The sequence below is a fragment of the Cryptomeria japonica genome, chromosome 4 (genome assembly GCF_030272615.1).
Source record: "Cryptomeria japonica chromosome 4, Sugi_1.0, whole genome shotgun sequence".
NCBI lineage: Eukaryota > Viridiplantae > Streptophyta > Pinopsida > Cupressales > Cupressaceae > Cryptomeria > Cryptomeria japonica.
Genome location: NC_081408.1, coordinates 24,344,584 through 24,367,028, shown reverse-complemented (window position 1 = coordinate 24,367,028; position 22,445 = coordinate 24,344,584). Strand labels below are relative to the sequence as shown.

The 22,445-nt window shown below is 36.8% G+C and overlaps 2 protein-coding genes across 2 annotated transcripts; both read left to right on the top strand.

Moving 5' to 3' along the window:
- The first annotated feature begins 517 nt into the window (after positions 1-517).
- On the top strand, positions 518-22,427 carry LOC131030856 (receptor-like protein 43). The gene is made up of 4 exons (XM_059219535.1): positions 518-3,067; positions 3,534-3,603; positions 11,903-11,972; positions 20,272-22,427. Exon 1 carries the CDS (start codon positions 639-641, stop codon positions 3,003-3,005), a length of 2,367 nt encoding a protein of 788 aa, XP_059075518.1. The 5' UTR covers positions 518-638; the 3' UTR covers positions 3,006-3,067; positions 3,534-3,603; positions 11,903-11,972; positions 20,272-22,427.
- On the top strand, positions 5,746-19,743 carry LOC131874857 (receptor-like protein EIX1). Its single transcript, XM_059218784.1, has 4 exons — positions 5,746-5,833; positions 10,119-11,275; positions 11,903-11,972; positions 18,488-19,743. The coding sequence occupies exons 1-4, from the start codon at positions 5,746-5,748 to the stop codon at positions 19,741-19,743; spliced, it is 2,571 nt and encodes an 856-aa protein (XP_059074767.1).
- Positions 22,428-22,445: the final 18 nt, after the last annotated feature.

Below are 22,445 nucleotides of genomic sequence, written 5' to 3'. Positions count from 1 at the left end.
ATATTTATTATCTTTTAATTTATTAGATTATTCTTTATTTATTTATTAATTATTGGTTGAGTATTTATGCCTATCTATACATTCATTTATTTATTATTTATTTATTTGTTATATTTTATATGTATGTGGAAGATATTTTTATATGTATTTGCATGCGACGGAAGAAACCATAATACTATCTTGATTATGTTAACATTATTCATATTACTCTATAATTTATCAACCAAAATAAACCAAAAATATTTCCAATTAAACTTTTGTACCTCTTCAGCATACCCATTGCACACCAAAATTCAATTGCTAGGTTTTGCACACCAAGATTCAATTGCTAGTTTTATTTTATTTTGGTCAAAAAGAGAAAATAAGGATGAAAACTAAAGATTGACGACTTTGTGGTTTCAGCCGTTTGTCGTTTAGTCACACAGATTGGATTGAATCTCACCAAATATTGGACTCACACATTTAGTCTCCTTTTATTATGGACCACACGTTATAAGACGCGATGGCTGTTAGTCTTTGCAATAATACGAAGCAGACATTCTTGACTAAAGAGAATTGGAGACGCCTTCAACTCATTCTTTATTATATATTCAATCACAGGTGATCGAAGCCACGGAAAAAGGAGCAAACTGTTGGTAATGAAAATGTTTTGGTCAGCTGTTGTCATTTTTCTGCTCTTGCACATTAATGGCCGTCGGTGTTGTTCAGACCATGAACGAGATTCCCTTTTGCAGTTCAAGGCATCTGTTCTTGATCCCTCCAATCAACTACTCAACTCATGGCATGGTTTCAACTGCTGTGATTGGAAACGAATCCAATGCCATCCTCACACACATCATGTCATTCGTCTAGATCTGCAGGGTTCCTATGGTAATGCGGATGTTTATCTGAGTAATTTAACTGGGGATGTTCTTTCCCCGTTGTTTAATCTGGAACAGTTGGAGCACCTGGATCTCAGCTTCAATAACTTTGCTGGAGTATCCATCCCTCCTGGATTGGGCAGACTCAAGAGTTTGCGCTACTTAGACTTATCATTCGCTGGGTTTTCTGGAGATATTCCCCCAATGTTGTTGACTGCATTTCCGAACCTCCAACATGTTAATCTGAGATACAATCAATTCAAGGGCGGCATTCCATCTCCTGCCGGTATCCTTCACTACCTCACACGGCTCGATCTGAGTAGCAATGCATTGACTGGTAATATACCCCCTTCCATTGGCCAACTCGTATCTCTGGAATCGCTTGATCTAAGCAGTAACAAATTAGAAGGTGTCATCCCTCTCAATATTTCCAACCTTTATAAACTCTCAAGGCTCGCCCTGTCCTCCAACCGGTTAAGTGGGGATTTTTCAGTGTCTCACCTTGATAATCTCAGCCAACTTCGCAGTATAGACATTTCCGAAAATCTTTTATCTGTAAAGATCAGTCCAACATGGATTCCAAAATTCTCTTTGCAAACTCTGGGATTAAGCTCATGTAACATGGAAGGCGAGTTTCCAACATTCCTAATTACACAATATGAGATTACCAGTATGTATTTGTCCAACTGCAGTCTTGCAGGAAACATTCCACAGTGGATATGGGGTGCCAATTATCTTTGGTTTCTCAATCTTTCCAACAATCACTTTGCAGGAGTTCTACCTCATTCGTTGACGGGAAGTTTTTTGTTTATGCTGGATTTGCATAGCAATAATTTACAAGGTCAGCTTCCGCTTTTTAATGATCAGCTGCAGCTGTTGGACGTGTCAGACAATCAACTGGGTGGATCCATTCCAGCAGAAATTGGTGAATATCCTCAACTTGTATATCTGTCTCTCGCTCGAAATCATCTCAGCGGTAGCATTCCACCTTCTATATTATGCAGAATACGAATTGTGGATCTCTCAAATAACAAGCTTACAGGTAAGATTCCTGCCTGTTTTAAAAATAGCTCTGTTATCGAGATGTTGAACTTAGAGAACAATTATTTGGAGGGCGAGTTGCCACAGCAGTTTGCAGAAATGCTTTCTCTTCAGACATTAAAATTAGGTGGAAATCGACTGAATTCGTATATCCCAACCTCTCTTGCAAACTGTAAGCAGTTGGAGATACTAGATTTGAACAACAACAAAATGAGAGGGATCATTCCAAATTGGATAGGGCAGCTATCAAGTCTTAAGATTCTGATCTTGAGATCAAATAGATTTGAAGGGTTAATACCTTCAGAACTCACAACATTGCCACTTCTTCAAATCTTGGATCTTTCATCCAACAGATTTTCAGGAATTATTCCAGCCAATCTCTCATCTTTGCAGGCTTTGAAAGATCAAACAGTCGCTGCCGAAATCTTTCTTAGTGGAGATATTGGCACTCTTAAACTCTATGTAGATCGAGTGACAATCAATAACAAAGGACAGTGGATGGAGTTTGTAAGATCATTGGCACTGGTAAAATGTATTGATTTATCAAGCAACAATTTATCAGGTGGAATTCCTCCAAACATGGGATCACTAGAGGGTTTGATTATTCTTAATATTTCAAGAAACCATTTTAAGGGTGAAATACCGAAGACTTTGGGGAAAATGATACAGCTGCAGTCCCTTGATCTCTCACACAACCAACTCTCTGGAATGATTCCTTCCGAGCTGCAATTGCTTACATTCTTGGGTTACTTGGACTTGTCCCACAATAATCTTTCTGGAAGGATACCACAAGGGGGGCAACTCTTAACATTTGATACATTGTCCTTTTCAAACAATTCAGACTTATGCGGCCTCCAACTCAATACAACCTGTTGTGGCATTCACAAAAATAAATCTTGTCCTCCAAGCATTCTGCCAGGGATAAATGTTGATGAGACAGATGCAGAAAAAGATATATGGTGGGGAGTTGGTCTGGGCCTGAGCTACGCAGTTGGGTTCTCTCTTGTAATTGGAGTGTTGTGTCTTACCACAACTTGGAGTAGAAAATGCTTTCAGATCATGGACAAAATTATCATCTACCTTTTTGGAAGGTTCAGAAAATAGTTGCCTTATATGACTATAGTAGAAGTCATATACAATTATGGTTGAAGTTTGTAATGTAATCTGTAAGCTTTCGCCTTTATTAGATTTTAGAGACATTGTTTTCATAATGTATAATGTTGACCTATATGATACTGAAGTCAATCTATTTTTTAGTTTTATAAGCATATGGTTTATGTATATTTTTATTAAGTAAAATTGAAGCTTTGTTTATGTATCATCATGTCTGTCTGGTTAATTGAGAGAGGGTATTCATTTTGATAATATCTGCATGTTAATGCGATGAATCATTCAACAGTTTATATCTATATGTTTAGAGGATAGTGTTTACATTTTGTTTTATTATGTTTGTATTATTTCTTTGTCTCTATTGAGTGGCATGGAAGATACAGAAAGTTTGATTGACAGAGCAATATACAATTATTCATAGACCAGAAATATAAGCAATTTTAGGTACATATTTTCTCTTCATTTTAGATGTCATAAAGCAAATAAAATGACATATTTATCATCCATGCTTTGTTATTGCAGGCTGTAGGGTTGAGAGTTTGCATGGATAGCAAGGAAAGCGAAAGAATGAAGTTAGTGGAAAATATAAAAGGTGAATTACCTTGTCATTAAATGTATCTAATATTAACTATGGTAGTAAATAATGTATTTTATGATGGTTATTTTATTCTTTTTAAGATCAAGAATAATTATTAAATGAATGAAATTCAATTAAAGGAAGAAAAATGTAATAAAGATGATGATTTTTATATCTCTTATAATCATGTAATATCGTTTCTTATAAATATTAATTTATTTGAAAAATATTTATATTGATACAAATATTATGAAATAAAAATCAATAAATTTTACTTCAATCTAATTGAATCTTAAAATAAATAGCAGTATTTAATTTTTAATTATGTTAAGTGGCATTCTCTAGAATGGCAACAACACAGATGGAAGTGGGTTAGTAAGGTTTGATATCCTTGCACATTTACAACTAAAATGGGAGGGGAAGTGGTTAAGGAATATAAAATAACAATAGAATTGGAAAAGAAAATAATAAACTACTGAAAATATATCAAATTTAAGATAATTTTATTATATTTATTCTCTATACATATTTGTGATACATTTTTGTGTATACATAGATTCAACAATATAGCTAAAGTTTTCTAATTACTTCCAGCAATGCATAAACAAATAACTAAATACATCTGTAATGTTCATTATCCTTCATTAGTCCCCATAATGAACATTAGATAAAAAAATAGTCACGATTCTATCCTTTGAAAAATGGTCATGATTCTATTATTTAACCCCATAATGAGCATTTTGAAGAAAACCTCCAATATATGTGTTGCAACATTATTCAATCATCAATGTATTCAATCTGAAATCAAGAATGGTCAAACTAGAATCGACCATTGCGATTCACTCTACTAATGCTCACTCCAATCAGGACCATTTATGGCCATCCATCTTGAATTCCCAAAACAGTAGAACCTGCAATCTCAAAATCCTCATCAAATTGAATATCAATATCATGAGACCTATCTTACAATCCAACCACAAATCTAAAGTTTTAGGACCAAACAATGTCACCAATAATGTCACAAAATCAACAAATCTGCAAAATCAACAACATTTTTATGTGGAAATTAGCCACCACTTCCCTTTGACAACGACATTGTCTGCAATAGTGACTTCTTTCCTTACTGTTGAAAATTATAATCTCAACAAACTCAACAAGTACAATCAGACTAAAATCGTCCTCTGTATGCACAATCAATCTCCGTATTAAGATATGCATTTAAGAAAGTTATCTTCTTTGGATTTGTTTTTGATCTCCTCTATCATCTATAGATTTCAAATAGATTGTGGATAACTTGATAAATAATATTTATGCTGTGTCTGTCTTTACTGTATGCACTTAGTTTTCTGTATATCCCATGATTATGTATTTTGTACTCACTCTCTTAGAGTCCAGCTCCGCAGAGCTGTTAGAAGAGTTTAGAGAAGGTTAACAAGACTAAATGTAAGAGAGCTGCAGTTCAATCAATGTATGTAATGTTTTTCTTGCAATATGATTCTAATAGTTTATTTTGTTCTGTTTTTCTGTACCCACTGTTTCCTATACTCACATGCAATTTCAGATTCCTCTTCAACTTTGGTCAGCGGCAATCTCCTTGACAACGACTTGCAATTTCAGTGATTTATTTAATCTCAACGTCATTAACAGCTTTCTTTGAGAGAAATTTCCTTTGCTGGAAGTAATCCCAACTACTTCTTGTATCCTTCGTATGTACATTAATATTTGCCAGGAGTTTCTGTCAATTCCAAATTCTTAGTATCTTTCATAGGACACGTCTATTCTGGCTTCAAAACGGCAGTACGGATTGATTAACATGTGTTAGTCGCGCGTTTTACACCGTTGATTTTGCAATAAATGGCTCTGATGGACTAACACGTCGCTATCACGCTATACGAAAGATCTGTTTTGGAGCAGAATAGCTTCGGCCTCCTCCATATCTGCAATCTGCATCTCAATATTTATAATCAGTAATGAAGACAGATCTTTCTTGGGTTTGAATGTATTTTCATTGTACTCCTTCAATCTGTCACCTTACCATCTGCAGGATATCACACGAATTGTGGGTGGTCTGATATATTATATTTTATATTTGTTCTCTCTATTCGGTGGATGCATAACGTTCTACATAATGTTAAAAATTAATCTCTCTATTATGCCATGGGCAGAGGAGCTGTTAAAGGAGCTGCTAAAGGGTATGAATCTGAATTTTTAATGGTGCTTGTGTTCAGTAGTAAAATCAGTGGGGGTCTGCTCAAAGATATTTTCAGACTATATAATGCCATGTATGAAAAGAACTAAAGCTCAGACAGTGTTTTAATGTTTGAATGTGTTTAATATAAATTTTTTGTTTTGCTGTCTTTCGCTCCCCTATTTTCAACACAGTTCTCATATTTTATGAATATTTCATTGAAACATTAAAATTTCCTACAAATGTCTGCTTTCAATAAATGATTCTGATTTTATCCTAGTGACTCCTTTGCACAATGCCAAGCAACCTCTCTCAAACACTATCAACTTCCTTTTTTTTAATAGCAACATCAAACTAGTTTACAAAGTTGAAAAAGAAAGAAATAGCGAGAGTGACTTAAATGACACAAATTTATTACCGGTAAAACGACATTTCCAGCAAACAGCCTTTTCAGGGGCCTGTAATGATTTCAATCCAATTCTGGTACTTCATCTTCCAGCGCTAAATCAACCTCTGCTTCCTCCTTTTCATTGATCTCCGGCAGCGGATGCAAATCTAATCTTCAACAGCAATCTAATCTTTATCTTCTACAGGATCTTTCAATTGAGCTATGATATCAATTGAAGGAATATAAAATAACAACAGAACTGGAAAAACAGGTAATACACTGCAGAGAATATATCAAATTTAAATAATTTCATTATATTCATTCTCCGTTACATATTCATGATACATTTCCATGTATATATAGATTCAACAATATAACTAAAATTTTCTAACTACCTCCCATAAACAAATAACTAATGCATTGGTAATGTTCATTATCCTTCAAGCGGTTCGATTGGTGGATGATCAATGCCATTTCCTTTTAGAAATCCCTCGCAATGCTTTTCTTATAAATTTTAAGGGCGATTGTAGCTTTAGAAAAGGCCAATTCAAAGGAGAAGTCAGGCATCCTGCATATTCCCCCTTAAATTGAAGAGAAGACCATGTCACAGTCAATCATGATGAATTCAATTATGTATTTTATCAGGGATATGTTGAGATTTTCTAACCACTTCCTGATCCTTTTTGGTAGTAGCAATGGTCCTAAATTTGGCCATTCTAGTAGGGTTTTGTCTAGTGGATATTTTAGAGCTAGATTGGGGCATAATCTATTCCACAAAATTGGAGGGGGTAACAATAAGGTTGACAATCAAATTGGGATCTTCAGTAGACCCAACCACAATGGAAGGGACCAGAGGGAGATAAAGCCAGGTGGAAGTTGTACATTCTTTGAATAAGACCCTGATGGAGAGTAGTTTACCCTTCTATGCCTTTGCAAACAGACTGAGATAAAGAAGACATAATCTAGAAGGGGAAATTCATTCTTACCCCATACCAAAGATTATTTAGCATGGAAAAAATGACATAATCTAGAAGGGGAAATTCATTCTTACCCCATACCAAAGATTATTCAGCATGGAAAAAATCTACGTGTGGAGCTCTTTCCTTTCTTTTTGTCCAAGGTGACATAGTTCACGATCAATAGAGCCATGTCCTTCCAAATTATAGGGAGATCCTCCTTGTTGTAGCCACTTTGGAGCTTGGAAACTAGTTGTTGAACCTAACAACTGCTCTAAATTTCAAAACAATGGGGAGCTGTGGGATAAGGTGATTAAAGGGAACCTAAATAATTTTGTTGAAGGGATGCTAGGCCATGACCCTAAGCTCTTTGTTGATTTTATTAATGCTTGGGATAACGGGAATGTGAGGAAATCAAGCCTGATGAGGTACCAATGTACTTAAAATTCCTCCAAAAAGAGAGAGTCAGGACTCCGAGTGAGAGGAAGAAGCCCCCCCAGAAGATGAAGCATCCCGCACCCCCAACAAAGCTCGCAAATGAAGGAACTTGCTCTCAGTGAAGGGTTTGGTGAAGATATCAGCAACCTACTCGGAAGTCGGACAATAGCAAAGGTCGATGACGTGGCCACGGATGAGCTCTCGGATGTAGTGCATGTGGATCGAGATGTGTTTGGTCCGCTGATGATGGACCGGGTTCTGTGAGATCTGAATGGCACTCTGGTTGTCACAAAATATGACTGATGACCTTCTGATCTGGACACCAAACTCAGTGAGGAGATTTTGAAGCCAAATGGCCTCAGTGGCGACATTCATAGCCCCTTGATACTCGACCTCAGTAGAAGATAGAGTAATAGTAGATTGCTTCTTGCTCGACCAACAAACAGGACCTGAACCAAGTGAGAAGTTGTAACCTGAAGTAGACTTGCAATCTTGAGAATCACTCACCCAATCTGAATCTGTGTAGCCCACCAAGTCAAGCTCAATGCCCGCTGCGTAGTGAATCCCAAAATTGTGAGTACCCTGAATGTAGTGAAGGATTCTCTTGGCTGCTTTCTAGTGCAGCTCATGAGGCTCCTGCATGAATCGAGAGACCATGCCTATATGAAATGTCAGGTCACGTATGAGTCAGATAAATGAGAAGTTCCCAACAAGCTGTCGGTACAAAGTGCCATCAACAAGTGGAGAAGAACACTGAGCCTCAAGTTTGACTCCTGAAAGAAGGGGAGTTGGAGCAGGCTTACAATCAGCCATATGAAACCTCGAGAGCAAATCTAGAGCATACTTGGACTGGTTGATGGTGATCCTAGAAGAAGACTGGTAGATCTCAATCCCGAGAAAGTAATGCAATAAGCCCAAGTCAGTCATCAAAAACCTGTCATGAAGGGCAGTTTTGATAGCCCCAATAGTGGATGAAGAACTCCCTGTGATCAACAAGTCATCAACATACAAAACCAAAAATAGGAGTGAATAATCCTGTTGTAGAATGTAGACATTGGGATCAGAGTGGCATCGAGTGAACCCAACTGATAGAAGGAAGGAGTCCATCTTGGCATACCAAGCCCGAGGAGCCTGTTTGGGGCCATAGAGAGACTTCCAAAGACAACACACAAGTGAAGAATCTTGAAGGAACCCCTATGGTTGCTCCATGTAGATCTCCTCCTGAAGGTCATTGTGAAGAAAAGAACTATTCACATCCATCTGGTGCACTTCCCAACGATTAGCTGTAGCAATGGCAAGAACAAGTCAGATGGAATTAATTCGAGCAACTGGCGCAAAAGTCTTAGAGTAGTCAATCCCAGGAACCTGGGAGAATCCTTTGGCGACCAAGCGAGCCTTATACTTGTCAACCGATCCATTTGCTGCAAATTTTGTCCGATAGATCCACTTACATCAAACAAGTTTTCTTCCCTTAGGAAGAGGGTCCCAAGTGTGGTTCCTCGTTAAGGAACTATACTCCTCTTGCATAGCTGTATCCCACTAAAAAATACCAGAAGCCTCATGAAAAGACAGTGGATCTGAGGTAGTAGCAATGAAGACATGTGGAGCACCCTGGAACTGTGAATGAGTCCGCTGGTGTTTGATGGATCCCCAAACCAAATACCTGTAGATTGCAAGGTTTGTCTAGCCCAAAGTAGACCAAAAGATGGAGAATCTGGAGGAGAATCATCAACCTCTGATGATGACTAGGAGAGGAAGGAGGTGAGTCCTCTGAATCGCTCTCTACATTAGAAGTGGAGGTAGAAGACTGCTTAGGTGAATCTGACTAATCAGAGGAGCTGTCATGTATCCCAAGTAACTCCAATGCCAAAGTAGAAGGATTTGGAGAAGTGGTAGAAAGTGAGCTCGAAGAGCCCTCCTCAAACTGAACACTCCTCTCAATGAACAACTCATGTGTAGTAGGGTGGAGCAACTGATAACCCTTCACACCATCAGGATAACCTACAAATATGCAAGGTCTGCTCTGCCGATCCAAGGCCTTGCGTTTCTCTACAGGAATGTGGGCCCATGCAGGAGAACCAAAAACTCGGAAGTGCTTAACTGATAGTTTTCGACCACTCCAAGTTTCAAAAGGAGTGACTCCCTTCAAGGCTCAGTGAGGAACACAGTTTTGGATATAACAAGCACAGTTATTTGCCTCTGCCCAATACTGTGGTGCAAGAGATCTGGAGTGAATCGTGCAGTTCGCCATTTCCTTCAAGGACCTTTTCTTCTGTTCTGCCACACCGTTCTATTGAGGATTGTATTGAACTGAATGTTGCAAATCAATTCCCTCTGAAGTGCAAAACCTCTCAACCCGATGGTTGACATACTCACCACCATTGGCAATGCGTAGAACTTTGATGGCTTTCCCGGATTGCTTCTCTACAAAAGTTTTAAAGTCTTGAAACTGATCAAATACCTCAGACTTCTGTTTGAGAAAGTACACCCAAGCATAGCAATAATTTACAAGGTCAGCTTCCGCTTTTTAATGATCGGCTGCAGCTGTTGGACGTGTAAGACAATCAACTGGGTGGATCCATTCCAGCAGAAATTGGTGAATATCCTCAACTTGTATATCTGTCTCTCACTCGAAATCATCTCAGCGGTAGCATTCCACCTTCTATATTATGCAGAATACGAATTGTGGATCTCTCAAATAACAAGCTTACAGGTAAGATTCCTGCCTGTTTTAAAAATAGCTCTGTTATCGAGATGTTGAACTTAGAGAACAATTATTTGGAGGGCGAGTTGCCACAGCAGTTTGGAGAAATGCTTTCTCTTCAGACATTAAAATTAGGTGGAAATCGACTGAATTCGTATATCCCAACCTCTCTTGCAAACTGTAAGCAGTTGGAGATACTAGATTTGAACAACAACAAAATGAGAGGGATCATTCCAAATTGGATAGGGCAGCTATCAAGTCTTAAGATTCTGATCTTGAGATCAAATAGATTTGAAGGGTTAATACCTTCAGAACTCACAACATTGCCACTTCTTCAAATCTTGGATCTTTCATCCAACAGATTTTCAGGAATTATTCCAGCCAATCTCTCATCTTTGCAGGCTTTGAAAGATCAAACAGTCGCTGCCGAAATCTTTCTTAGTGGAGATATTGGCACTCTTAAACTCTATGTAGATCGAGTGACAATCAATAACAAAGGACAGTGGATGGAGTTTGTAAGATCATTGGCACTGGTAAAATGTATTGATTTATCAAGCAACAATTTATCAGGTGGAATTCCTCCAAACATGGGATCACTAGAGGGTTTGATTATTCTTAATATTTCAAGAAACCATTTTAAGGGTGAAATACCGAAGACTTTGGGGAAAATGATACAGCTGCAGTCCCTTGATCTCTCACACAACCAACTCTCTGGAATGATTCCTTCCGAGCTGCAATTGCTTACATTCTTGGGTTACTTGGACTTGTCCCACAATAATCTTTCTGGAAGGATACCACAAGGGGGACAACTCTTAACATTTGATACATTGTCCTTTTCAAACAATTCAGACTTATGCGGCCTCCAACTCAATACAACCTGTTGTGGCATTCACAAAAATAAATCTTGTCCTCCAAGCATTCTGCCAGGGATAAATGTTGATGAGACAGATGCAGAAAAAGATATATGGTGGGGAGTTGGTCTGGGCCTGAGCTACGCAGTTGGGTTCTCTCTTGTAATTGGAGTGTTGTGTCTTACCACAACTTGGAGTAGAAAATGCTTTCAGATCATGGACAAAATTATCATCTACCTTTTTGGAAGGTTCAGAAAATAGTTGCCTTATATGACTATAGTAGAAGTCATATACAATTATGGTTGAAGTTTGTAATGTAATCTGTAAGCTTTCGCCTTTATTAGATTTTAGAGACATTGTTTTCATAATGTATAATGTTGACCTATATGATACTGAAGTCAATCTATTTTTTAGTTTTATAAGCATATGGTTTATGTATATTTTTATTAAGTAAAATTGAAGCTTTGTTTATGTATCATCATGTCTGTCTGGTTAATTGAGAGAGGGTATTCATTTTGATAATATCTGCATGTTAATGCGATGAATCATTCAACAGTTTATATCTATATGTTTAGAGGATAGTGTTTACATTTTGTTTTATTATGTTTGTATTATTTCTTTGTCTCTATTGAGTGGCATGGAAGATACAGAAAGTTTGATTGACAGAGCAATAAACAATTATTCATAGACCAGAAATATAAGCAATTTTAGGTACATATTTTCTCTTCATTTTAGATGTCATAAAGCAAATAAAATGACATATTTATCATCCATGCTTTGTTATTGCAGGCTGTAGGGTTGAGAGTTTGCATGGATAGCAAGGAAAGCGAAAGAATGAAGTTAGTGGAAAATATAAAAGGTGAATTACCTTGTCATTAAATGTATCTAATATTAACTATGGTAGTAAATAATGTATTTTATGATGGTTATTTTATTCTTTTTAAGATCAAGAATAATTATTAAATGAATGAAATTCAATTAAAGGAAGAAAAATGTAATAAAGATGATGATTTTTATATCTCTTATAATCATGTAATATCGTTTCTTATAAATATTAATTTATTTGAAAAATATTTATATTGATACAAATATTATGAAATAAAAATCAATAAATTTTACTTCAATCTAATTGAATCTTAAAATAAATAGCAGTATTTAATTTTTAATTATGTTAAGTGGCATTCTCTAGAATGGCAACAACACAGATGGAAGTGGGTTAGTAAGGTTTGATATCCTTGCACATTTACAACTAAAATGGGAGGGGAAGTGGTTAAGGAATATAAAATAACAATAGAATTGGAAAAGAAAATAATAAACTACTGAAAATATATCAAATTTAAGATAATTTTATTATATTTATTCTCTATACATATTTGTGATACATTTTTGTGTATACATAGATTCAACAATATAGCTAAAGTTTTCTAATTACTTCCAGCAATGCATAAACAAATAACTAAATACATCTGTAATGTTCATTATCCTTCATTAGTCCCCATAATGAACATTAGATAAAAAAATAGTCACGATTCTATCCTTTGAAAAATGGTCATGATTCTATTATTTAACCCCATAATGAGCATTTTGAAGAAAACCTCCAATATATGTGTTGCAACATTATTCAATCATCAATGTATTCAATCTGAAATCAAGAATGGTCAAACTAGAATCGACCATTGCGATTCACTCTACTAATGCTCACTCCAATCAGGACCATTTATGGCCATCCATCTTGAATTCCCAAAACAGTAGAACCTGCAATCTCAAAATCCTCATCAAATTGAATATCAATATCATGAGACCTATCTTACAATCCAACCACAAATCTAAAGTTTTAGGACCAAACAATGTCACCAATAATGTCACAAAATCAACAAATCTGCAAAATCAACAACATTTTTATGTGGAAATTAGCCACCACTTCCCTTTGACAACGACATTGTCTGCAATAGTGACTTCTTTCCTTACTGTTGAAAATTATAATCTCAACAAACTCAACAAGTACAATCAGACTAAAATCGTCCTCTGTATGCACAATCAATCTCCGTATTAAGATATGCATTTAAGAAAGTTATCTTCTTTGGATTTGTTTTTGATCTCCTCTATCATCTATAGATTTCAAATAGATTGTGGATAACTTGATAAATAATATTTATGCTGTGTCTGTCTTTACTGTATGCACTTAGTTTTCTGTATATCCCATGATTATGTATTTTGTACTCACTCTCTTAGAGTCCAGCTCCGCAGAGCTGTTAGAAGAGTTTAGAGAAGGTTAACAAGACTAAATGTAAGAGAGCTGCAGTTCAATCAATGTATGTAATGTTTTTCTTGCAATATGATTCTAATAGTTTATTTTGTTCTGTTTTTCTGTACCCACTGTTTCCTATACTCACATGCAATTTCAGATTCCTCTTCAACTTTGGTCAGCGGCAATCTCCTTGACAACGACTTGCAATTTCAGTGATTTATTTAATCTCAACGTCATTAACAGCTTTCTTTGAGAGAAATTTCCTTTGCTGGAAGTAATCCCAACTACTTCTTGTATCCTTCGTATGTACATTAATATTTGCCAGGAGTTTCTGTCAATTCCAAATTCTTAGTATCTTTCATAGGACACGTCTATTCTGGCTTCAAAACGGCAGTACGGATTGATTAACATGTGTTAGTCGCGCGTTTTACACCGTTGATTTTGCAATAAATGGCTCTGATGGACTAACACGTCGCTATCACGCTATACGAAAGATCTGTTTTGGAGCAGAATAGCTTCGGCCTCCTCCATATCTGCAATCTGCATCTCAATATTTATAATCAGTAATGAAGACAGATCTTTCTTGGGTTTGAATGTATTTTCATTGTACTCCTTCAATCTGTCACCTTACCATCTGCAGGATATCACACGAATTGTGGGTGGTCTGATATATTATATTTTATATTTGTTCTCTCTATTCGGTGGATGCATAACGTTCTACATAATGTTAAAAATTAATCTCTCTATTATGCCATGGGCAGAGGAGCTGTTAAAGGAGCTGCTAAAGGGTATGAATCTGAATTTTTAATGGTGCTTGTGTTCAGTAGTAAAATCAGTGGGGGTCTGCTCAAAGATATTTTCAGACTATATAATGCCATGTATGAAAAGAACTAAAGCTCAGACAGTGTTTTAATGTTTGAATGTGTTTAATATAAATTTTTTGTTTTGCTGTCTTTCGCTCCCCTATTTTCAACACAGTTCTCATATTTTATGAATATTTCATTGAAACATTAAAATTTCCTACAAATGTCTGCTTTCAATAAATGATTCTGATTTTATCCTAGTGACTCCTTTGCACAATGCCAAGCAACCTCTCTCAAACACTATCAACTTCCTTTTTTTTAATAGCAACATCAAACTAGTTTACAAAGTTGAAAAAGAAAGAAATAGCGAGAGTGACTTAAATGACACAAATTTATTACCGGTAAAACGACATTTCCAGCAAACAGCCTTTTCAGGGGCCTGTAATGATTTCAATCCAATTCTGGTACTTCATCTTCCAGCGCTAAATCAACCTCTGCTTCCTCCTTTTCATTGATCTCCGGCAGCGGATGCAAATCTAATCTTCAACAGCAATCTAATCTTTATCTTCTACAGGATCTTTCAATTGAGCTATGATATCAATTGAAGGAATATAAAATAACAACAGAACTGGAAAAACAGGTAATACACTGCAGAGAATATATCAAATTTAAATAATTTCATTATATTCATTCTCCGTTACATATTCATGATACATTTCCATGTATATATAGATTCAACAATATAACTAAAATTTTCTAACTACCTCCCATAAACAAATAACTAATGCATTGGTAATGTTCATTATCCTTCAAGCGGTTCGATTGGTGGATGATCAATGCCATTTCCTTTTAGAAATCCCTCGCAATGCTTTTCTTATAAATTTTAAGGGCGATTGTAGCTTTAGAAAAGGCCAATTCAAAGGAGAAGTCAGGCATCCTGCATATTCCCCCTTAAATTGAAGAGAAGACCATGTCACAGTCAATCATGATGAATTCAATTATGTATTTTATCAGGGATATGTTGAGATTTTCTAACCACTTCCTGATCCTTTTTGGTAGTAGCAATGGTCCTAAATTTGGCCATTCTAGTAGGGTTTTGTCTAGTGGATATTTTAGAGCTAGATTGGGGCATAATCTATTCCACAAAATTGGAGGGGGTAACAATAAGGTTGACAATCAAATTGGGATCTTCAGTAGACCCAACCACAATGGAAGGGACCAGAGGGAGATAAAGCCAGGTGGAAGTTGTACATTCTTTGAATAAGACCCTGATGGAGAGTAGTTTACCCTTCTATGCCTTTGCAAACAGACTGAGATAAAGAAGACATAATCTAGAAGGGGAAATTCATTCTTACCCCATACCAAAGATTATTTAGCATGGAAAAAATGACATAATCTAGAAGGGGAAATTCATTCTTACCCCATACCAAAGATTATTCAGCATGGAAAAAATCTACGTGTGGAGCTCTTTCCTTTCTTTTTGTCCAAGGTGACATAGTTCACGATCAATAGAGCCATGTCCTTCCAAATTATAGGGAGATCCTCCTTGTTGTAGCCACTTTGGAGCTTGGAAACTAGTTGTTGAACCTAACAACTGCTCTAAATTTCAAAACAATGGGGAGCTGTGGGATAAGGTGATTAAAGGGAACCTAAATAATTTTGTTGAAGGGATGCTAGGCCATGACCCTAAGCTCTTTGTTGATTTTATTAATGCTTGGGATAACGGGAATGTGAGGAAATCAAGCCTGATGAGGTACCAATGTACTTAAAATTCCTCCAAAAAGAGAGAGTCAGGACTCCGAGTGAGAGGAAGAAGCCCCCCCAGAAGATGAAGCATCCCGCACCCCCAACAAAGCTCGCAAATGAAGGAACTTGCTCTCAGTGAAGGGTTTGGTGAAGATATCAGCAACCTACTCGGAAGTCGGACAATAGCAAAGGTCGATGACGTGGCCACGGATGAGCTCTCGGATGTAGTGCATGTGGATCGAGATGTGTTTGGTCCGCTGATGATGGACCGGGTTCTGTGAGATCTGAATGGCACTCTGGTTGTCACAAAATATGACTGATGACCTTCTGATCTGGACACCAAACTCAGTGAGGAGATTTTGAAGCCAAATGGCCTCAGTGGCGACATTCATAGCCCCTTGATACTCGACCTCAGTAGAAGATAGAGTAATAGTAGATTGCTTCTTGCTCGACCAACAAACAGGACCTGAACCAAGTGAGAAGTTGTAACCTGAAGTAGACTTGCAATCTTGAGAATCACTCACCCAATCTGAATCTGTGTAGCCCACCAAGTCAAGCTCAATGCCCGCTGCGTAGTGAATCCCAAAATTGTGAGTACCCTGAATGTAGTGAAGGATTCTCTTGGCTGCTTTCTAGTGCAGCTCATGAGGCTCCTGCATGAATCGAGAGACCATGCCTATATGAAATGTCAGGTCACGTATGAGTCAGATAAATGAGAAGTTCCCAACAAGCTGTCGGTACAAAGTGCCATCAACAAGTGGAGAAGAACACTGAGCCTCAAGTTTGACTCCTGAAAGAAGGGGAGTTGGAGCAGGCTTACAATCAGCCATATGAAACCTCGAGAGCAAATCTAGAGCATACTTGGACTGGTTGATGGTGATCCTAGAAGAAGACTGGTAGATCTCAATCCCGAGAAAGTAATGCAATAAGCCCAAGTCAGTCATCAAAAACCTGTCATGAAGGGCAGTTTTGATAGCCCCAATAGTGGATGAAGAACTCCCTGTGATCAACAAGTCATCAACATACAAAACCAAAAATAGGAGTGAATAATCCTGTTGTAGAATGTAGACATTGGGATCAGAGTGGCATCGAGTGAACCCAACTGATAGAAGGAAGGAGTCCATCTTGGCATACCAAGCCCGAGGAGCCTGTTTGGGGCCATAGAGAGACTTCCAAAGACAACACACAAGTGAAGAATCTTGAAGGAACCCCTATGGTTGCTCCATGTAGATCTCCTCCTGAAGGTCATTGTGAAGAAAAGAACTATTCACATCCATCTGGTGCACTTCCCAACGATTAGCTGTAGCAATGGCAAGAACAAGTCAGATGGAATTAATTCGAGCAACTGGCGCAAAAGTCTTAGAGTAGTCAATCCCAGGAACCTGGGAGAATCCTTTGGCGACCAAGCGAGCCTTATACTTGTCAACCGATCCATTTGCTGCAAATTTTGTCCGATAGATCCACTTACATCAAACAAGTTTTCTTCCCTTAGGAAGAGGGTCCCAAGTGTGGTTCCTCGTTAAGGAACTATACTCCTCTTGCATAGCTGTATCCCACTAAAAAATACCAGAAGCCTCATGAAAAGACAGTGGATCTGAGGTAGTAGCAATGAAGACATGTGGAGCACCCTGGAACTGTGAATGAGTCCGCTGGTGTTTGATGGATCCCCAAACCAAATACCTGTAGATTGCAAGGTTTGTCTAGCCCAAAGTAGACCAAAAGATGGAGAATCTGGAGGAGAATCATCAACCTCTGATGATGACTAGGAGAGGAAGGAGGTGAGTCCTCTGAATCGCTCTCTACATTAGAAGTGGAGGTAGAAGACTGCTTAGGTGAATCTGACTAATCAGAGGAGCTGTCATGTATCCCAAGTAACTCCAATGCCAAAGTAGAAGGATTTGGAGAAGTGGTAGAAAGTGAGCTCGAAGAGCCCTCCTCAAACTGAACACTCCTCTCAATGAACAACTCATGTGTAGTAGGGTGGAGCAACTGATAACCCTTCACACCATCAGGATAACCTACAAATATGCAAGGTCTGCTCTGCCGATCCAAGGCCTTGCGTTTCTCTACAGGAATGTGGGCCCATGCAGGAGAACCAAAAACTCGGAAGTGCTTAACTGATAGTTTTCGACCACTCCAAGTTTCAAAAGGAGTGACTCCCTTCAAGGCTCAGTGAGGAACACAGTTTTGGATATAACAAGCACAGTTATTTGCCTCTGCCCAATACTGTGGTGCAAGAGATCTGGAGTGAATCGTGCAGTTCGCCATTTCCTTCAAGGACCTTTTCTTCTGTTCTGCCACACCGTTCTATTGAGGATTGTATTGAACTGAATGTTGCAAATCAATTCCCTCTGAAGTGCAAAACCTCTCAACCCGATGGTTGACATACTCACCACCATTGGCAATGCGTAGAACTTTGATGGCTTTCCCGGATTGCTTCTCTACAAAAGTTTTAAAGTCTTGAAACTGATCAAATACCTCAGACTTCTGTTTGAGAAAGTACACCCAAGCATAGCAATAATTTACAAGGTCAGCTTCCGCTTTTTAATGATCGGCTGCAGCTGTTGGACGTGTAAGACAATCAACTGGGTGGATCCATTCCAGCAGAAATTGGTGAATATCCTCAACTTGTATATCTGTCTCTCACTCGAAATCATCTCAGCGGTAGCATTCCACCTTCTATATTATGCAGAATACGAATTGTGGATCTCTCAAATAACAAGCTTACAGGTAAGATTCCTGCCTGTTTTAAAAATAGCTCTGTTATCGAGATGTTGAACTTAGAGAACAATTATTTGGAGGGCGAGTTGCCACAGCAGTTTGGAGAAATGCTTTCTCTTCAGACATTAAAATTAGGTGGAAATCGACTGAATTCGTATATCCCAACCTCTCTTGCAAACTGTAAGCAGTTGGAGATACTAGATTTGAACAACAACAAAATGAGAGGGATCATTCCAAATTGGATAGGGCAGCTATCAAGTCTTAAGATTCTGATCTTGAGATCAAATAGATTTGAAGGGTTAATACCTTCAGAACTCACAACATTGCCACTTCTTCAAATCTTGGATCTTTCATCCAACAGATTTTCAGGAATTATTCCAGCCAATCTCTCATCTTTGCAGGCTTTGAAAGATCAAACAGTCGCTGCCGAAATCTTTCTTAGTGGAGATATTGGCACTCTTAAACTCTATGTAGATCGAGTGACAATCAATAACAAAGGACAGTGGATGGAGTTTGTAAGATCATTGGCACTGGTAAAATGTATTGATTTATCAAGCAACAATTTATCAGGTGGAATTCCTCCAAACATGGGATCACTAGAGGGTTTGATTATTCTTAATATTTCAAGAAACCATTTTAAGGGTGAAATACCGAAGACTTTGGGGAAAATGATACAGCTGCAGTCCCTTGATCTCTCACACAACCAACTCTCTGGAATGATTCCTTCCGAGCTGCAATTGCTTACATTCTTGGGTTACTTGGACTTGTCCCACAATAATCTTTCTGGAAGGATACCACAAGGGGGACAACTCTTAACATTTGATACATTGTCCTTTTCAAACAATTCAGACTTATGCGGCCTCCAACTCAATACAACCTGTTGTGGCATTCACAAAAATAAATCTTGTCCTCCAAGCATTCTGCCAGGGATAAATGTTGATGAGACAGATGCAGAAAAAGATATATGGTGGGGAGTTGGTCTGGGCCTGAGCTACGCAGTTGGGTTCTCTCTTGTAATTGGAGTGTTGTGTCTTACCACAACTTGGAGTAGAAAATGCTTTCAGATCATGGACAAAATTATCATCTACCTTTTTGGAAGGTTCAGAAAATAGTTGCCTTATATGACTATAGTAGAAGTCATATACAATTATGGTTGAAGTTTGTAATGTAATCTGTAAGCTTTCGCCTTTATTAGATTTTAGAGACATTGTTTTCATAATGTATAATGTTGACCTATATGATACTGAAGTCAATCTATTTTTTAGTTTTATAAGCATATGGTTTATGTATATTTTTATTAAGTAAAATTGAAGCTTTGTTTATGTATCATCATGTCTGTCTGGTTAATTGAGAGAGGGTATTCATTTTGATAATATCTGCATGTTAATGCGATGAATCATTCAACAGTTTATATCTATATGTTTAGAGGATAGTGTTTACATTTTGTTTTATTATGTTTGTATTATTTCTTTGTCTCTATTGAGTGGCATGGAAGATACAGAAAGTTTGATTGACAGAGCAATATACAATTATTCATAGACCAGAAATATAAGCAATTTTAGGTACATATTTTCTCTTCATTTTAGATGTCATAAAGCAAATAAAATGACATATTTATCATCCATGCTTTGTTATTGCAGGCTGTAGGGTTGAGAGTTTGCATGGATAGCAAGGAAAGCGAAAGAATGAAGTTAGTGGAAAATATAAAAGGTGAATTACCTTGTCATTAAATGTATCTAATATTAACTATGGTAGTAAATAATGTATTTTATGATGGTTATTTTATTCTTTTTAAGATCAAGAATAATTATTAAATGAATGAAATTCAATTAAAGGAAGAAAAATGTAATAAAGATGATGATTTTTATATCTCTTATAATCATGTAATATCGTTTCTTATAAATATTAATTTATTTGAAAAATATTTATATTGATACAAATATTATGAAATAAAAATCAATAAATTTTACTTCAATCTAATTGAATCTTAAAATAAATAGCAGTATTTAATTTTTAATTATGTTAAGTGGCATTCTCTAGAATGGCAACAACACAGATGGAAGTGGGTTAGTAAGGTTTGATATCCTTGCACATTTACAACTAAAATGGGAGGGGAAGTGGTTAAGGAATATAAAATAACAATAGAATTGGAAAAGAAAATAATAAACTACTGAAAATATATCAAATTTAAGATAATTTTATTATATTTATTCTCTATACATATTTGTGATACATTTTTGTGTATACATAGATTCAACAATATAGCTAAAGTTTTCTAATTACTTCCAGCAATGCATAAACAAATAACTAAATACATCTGTAATGTTCATTATCCTTCATTAGTCCCCATAATGAACATTAGATAAAAAAATAGTCACGATTCTATCCTTTGAAAAATGGTCATGATTCTATTATTTAACCCCATAATGAGCATTTTGAAGAAAACCTCCAATATATGTGTTGCAACATTATTCAATCATCAATGTATTCAATCTGAAATCAAGAATGGTCAAACTAGAATCGACCATTGCGATTCACTCTACTAATGCTCACTCCAATCAGGACCATTTATGGCCATCCATCTTGAATTCCCAAAACAGTAGAACCTGCAATCTCAAAATCCTCATCAAATTGAATATCAATATCATGAGACCTATCTTACAATCCAACCACAAATCTAAAGTTTTAGGACCAAACAATGTCACCAATAATGTCACAAAATCAACAAATCTGCAAAATCAACAACATTTTTATGTGGAAATTAGCCACCACTTCCCTTTGACAACGACATTGTCTGCAATAGTGACTTCTTTCCTTACTGTTGAAAATTATAATCTCAACAAACTCAACAAGTACAATCAGACTAAAATCGTCCTCTGTATGCACAATCAATCTCCGTATTAAGATATGCATTTAAGAAAGTTATCTTCTTTGGATTTGTTTTTGATCTCCTCTATCATCTATAGATTTCAAATAGATTGTGGATAACTTGATAAATAATATTTATGCTGTGTCTGTCTTTACTGTATGCACTTAGTTTTCTGTATATCCCATGATTATGTATTTTGTACTCACTCTCTTAGAGTCCAGCTCCGCAGAGCTGTTAGAAGAGTTTAGAGAAGGTTAACAAGACTAAATGTAAGAGAGCTGCAGTTCAATCAATGTATGTAATGTTTTTCTTGCAATATGATTCTAATAGTTTATTTTGTTCTGTTTTTCTGTACCCACTGTTTCCTATACTCACATGCAATTTCAGATTCCTCTTCAACTTTGGTCAGCGGCAATCTCCTTGACAACGACTTGCAATTTCAGTGATTTATTTAATCTCAACGTCATTAACAGCTTTCTTTGAGAGAAATTTCCTTTGCTGGAAGTAATCCCAACTACTTCTTGTATCCTTCGTATGTACATTAATATTTGCCAGGAGTTTCTGTCAATTCCAAATTCTTAGTATCTTTCATAGGACACGTCTATTCTGGCTTCAAAACGGCAGTACGGATTGATTAACATGTGTTAGTCGCGCGTTTTACACCGTTGATTTTGCAATAAATGGCTCTGATGGACTAACACGTCGCTATCACGCTATACGAAAGATCTGTTTTGGAGCAGAATAGCTTCGGCCTCCTCCATATCTGCAATCTGCATCTCAATATTTATAATCAGTAATGAAGACAGATCTTTCTTGGGTTTGAATGTATTTTCATTGTACTCCTTCAATCTGTCACCTTACCATCTGCAGGATATCACACGAATTGTGGGTGGTCTGATATATTATATTTTATATTTGTTCTCTCTATTCGGTGGATGCATAACG

Coding starts and splice junctions, on each gene's coding strand:
- LOC131030856 (XM_059219535.1), top strand. CDS start 639: ATGAAAATGTTTTGGTCAGCTGTTGTCATTTTTCTGCTCTTGCACATT.
- LOC131874857 (XM_059218784.1), top strand. CDS start 5,746: ATGGGCAGAGGAGCTGTTAAAGGAGCTGCTAAAGGGTATGAATCTGAA. Junction 5,834..10,118: donor CAGTAGTAAAATCAGTGGGG/GTCTGCTCAAAG, acceptor TGGACGTGTAAG/ACAATCAACTGGGTGGATCC. Junction 11,276..11,902: donor ACGCAGTTGGGTTCTCTCTT/GTAATTGGAGTG, acceptor TTGTTATTGCAG/GCTGTAGGGTTGAGAGTTTG.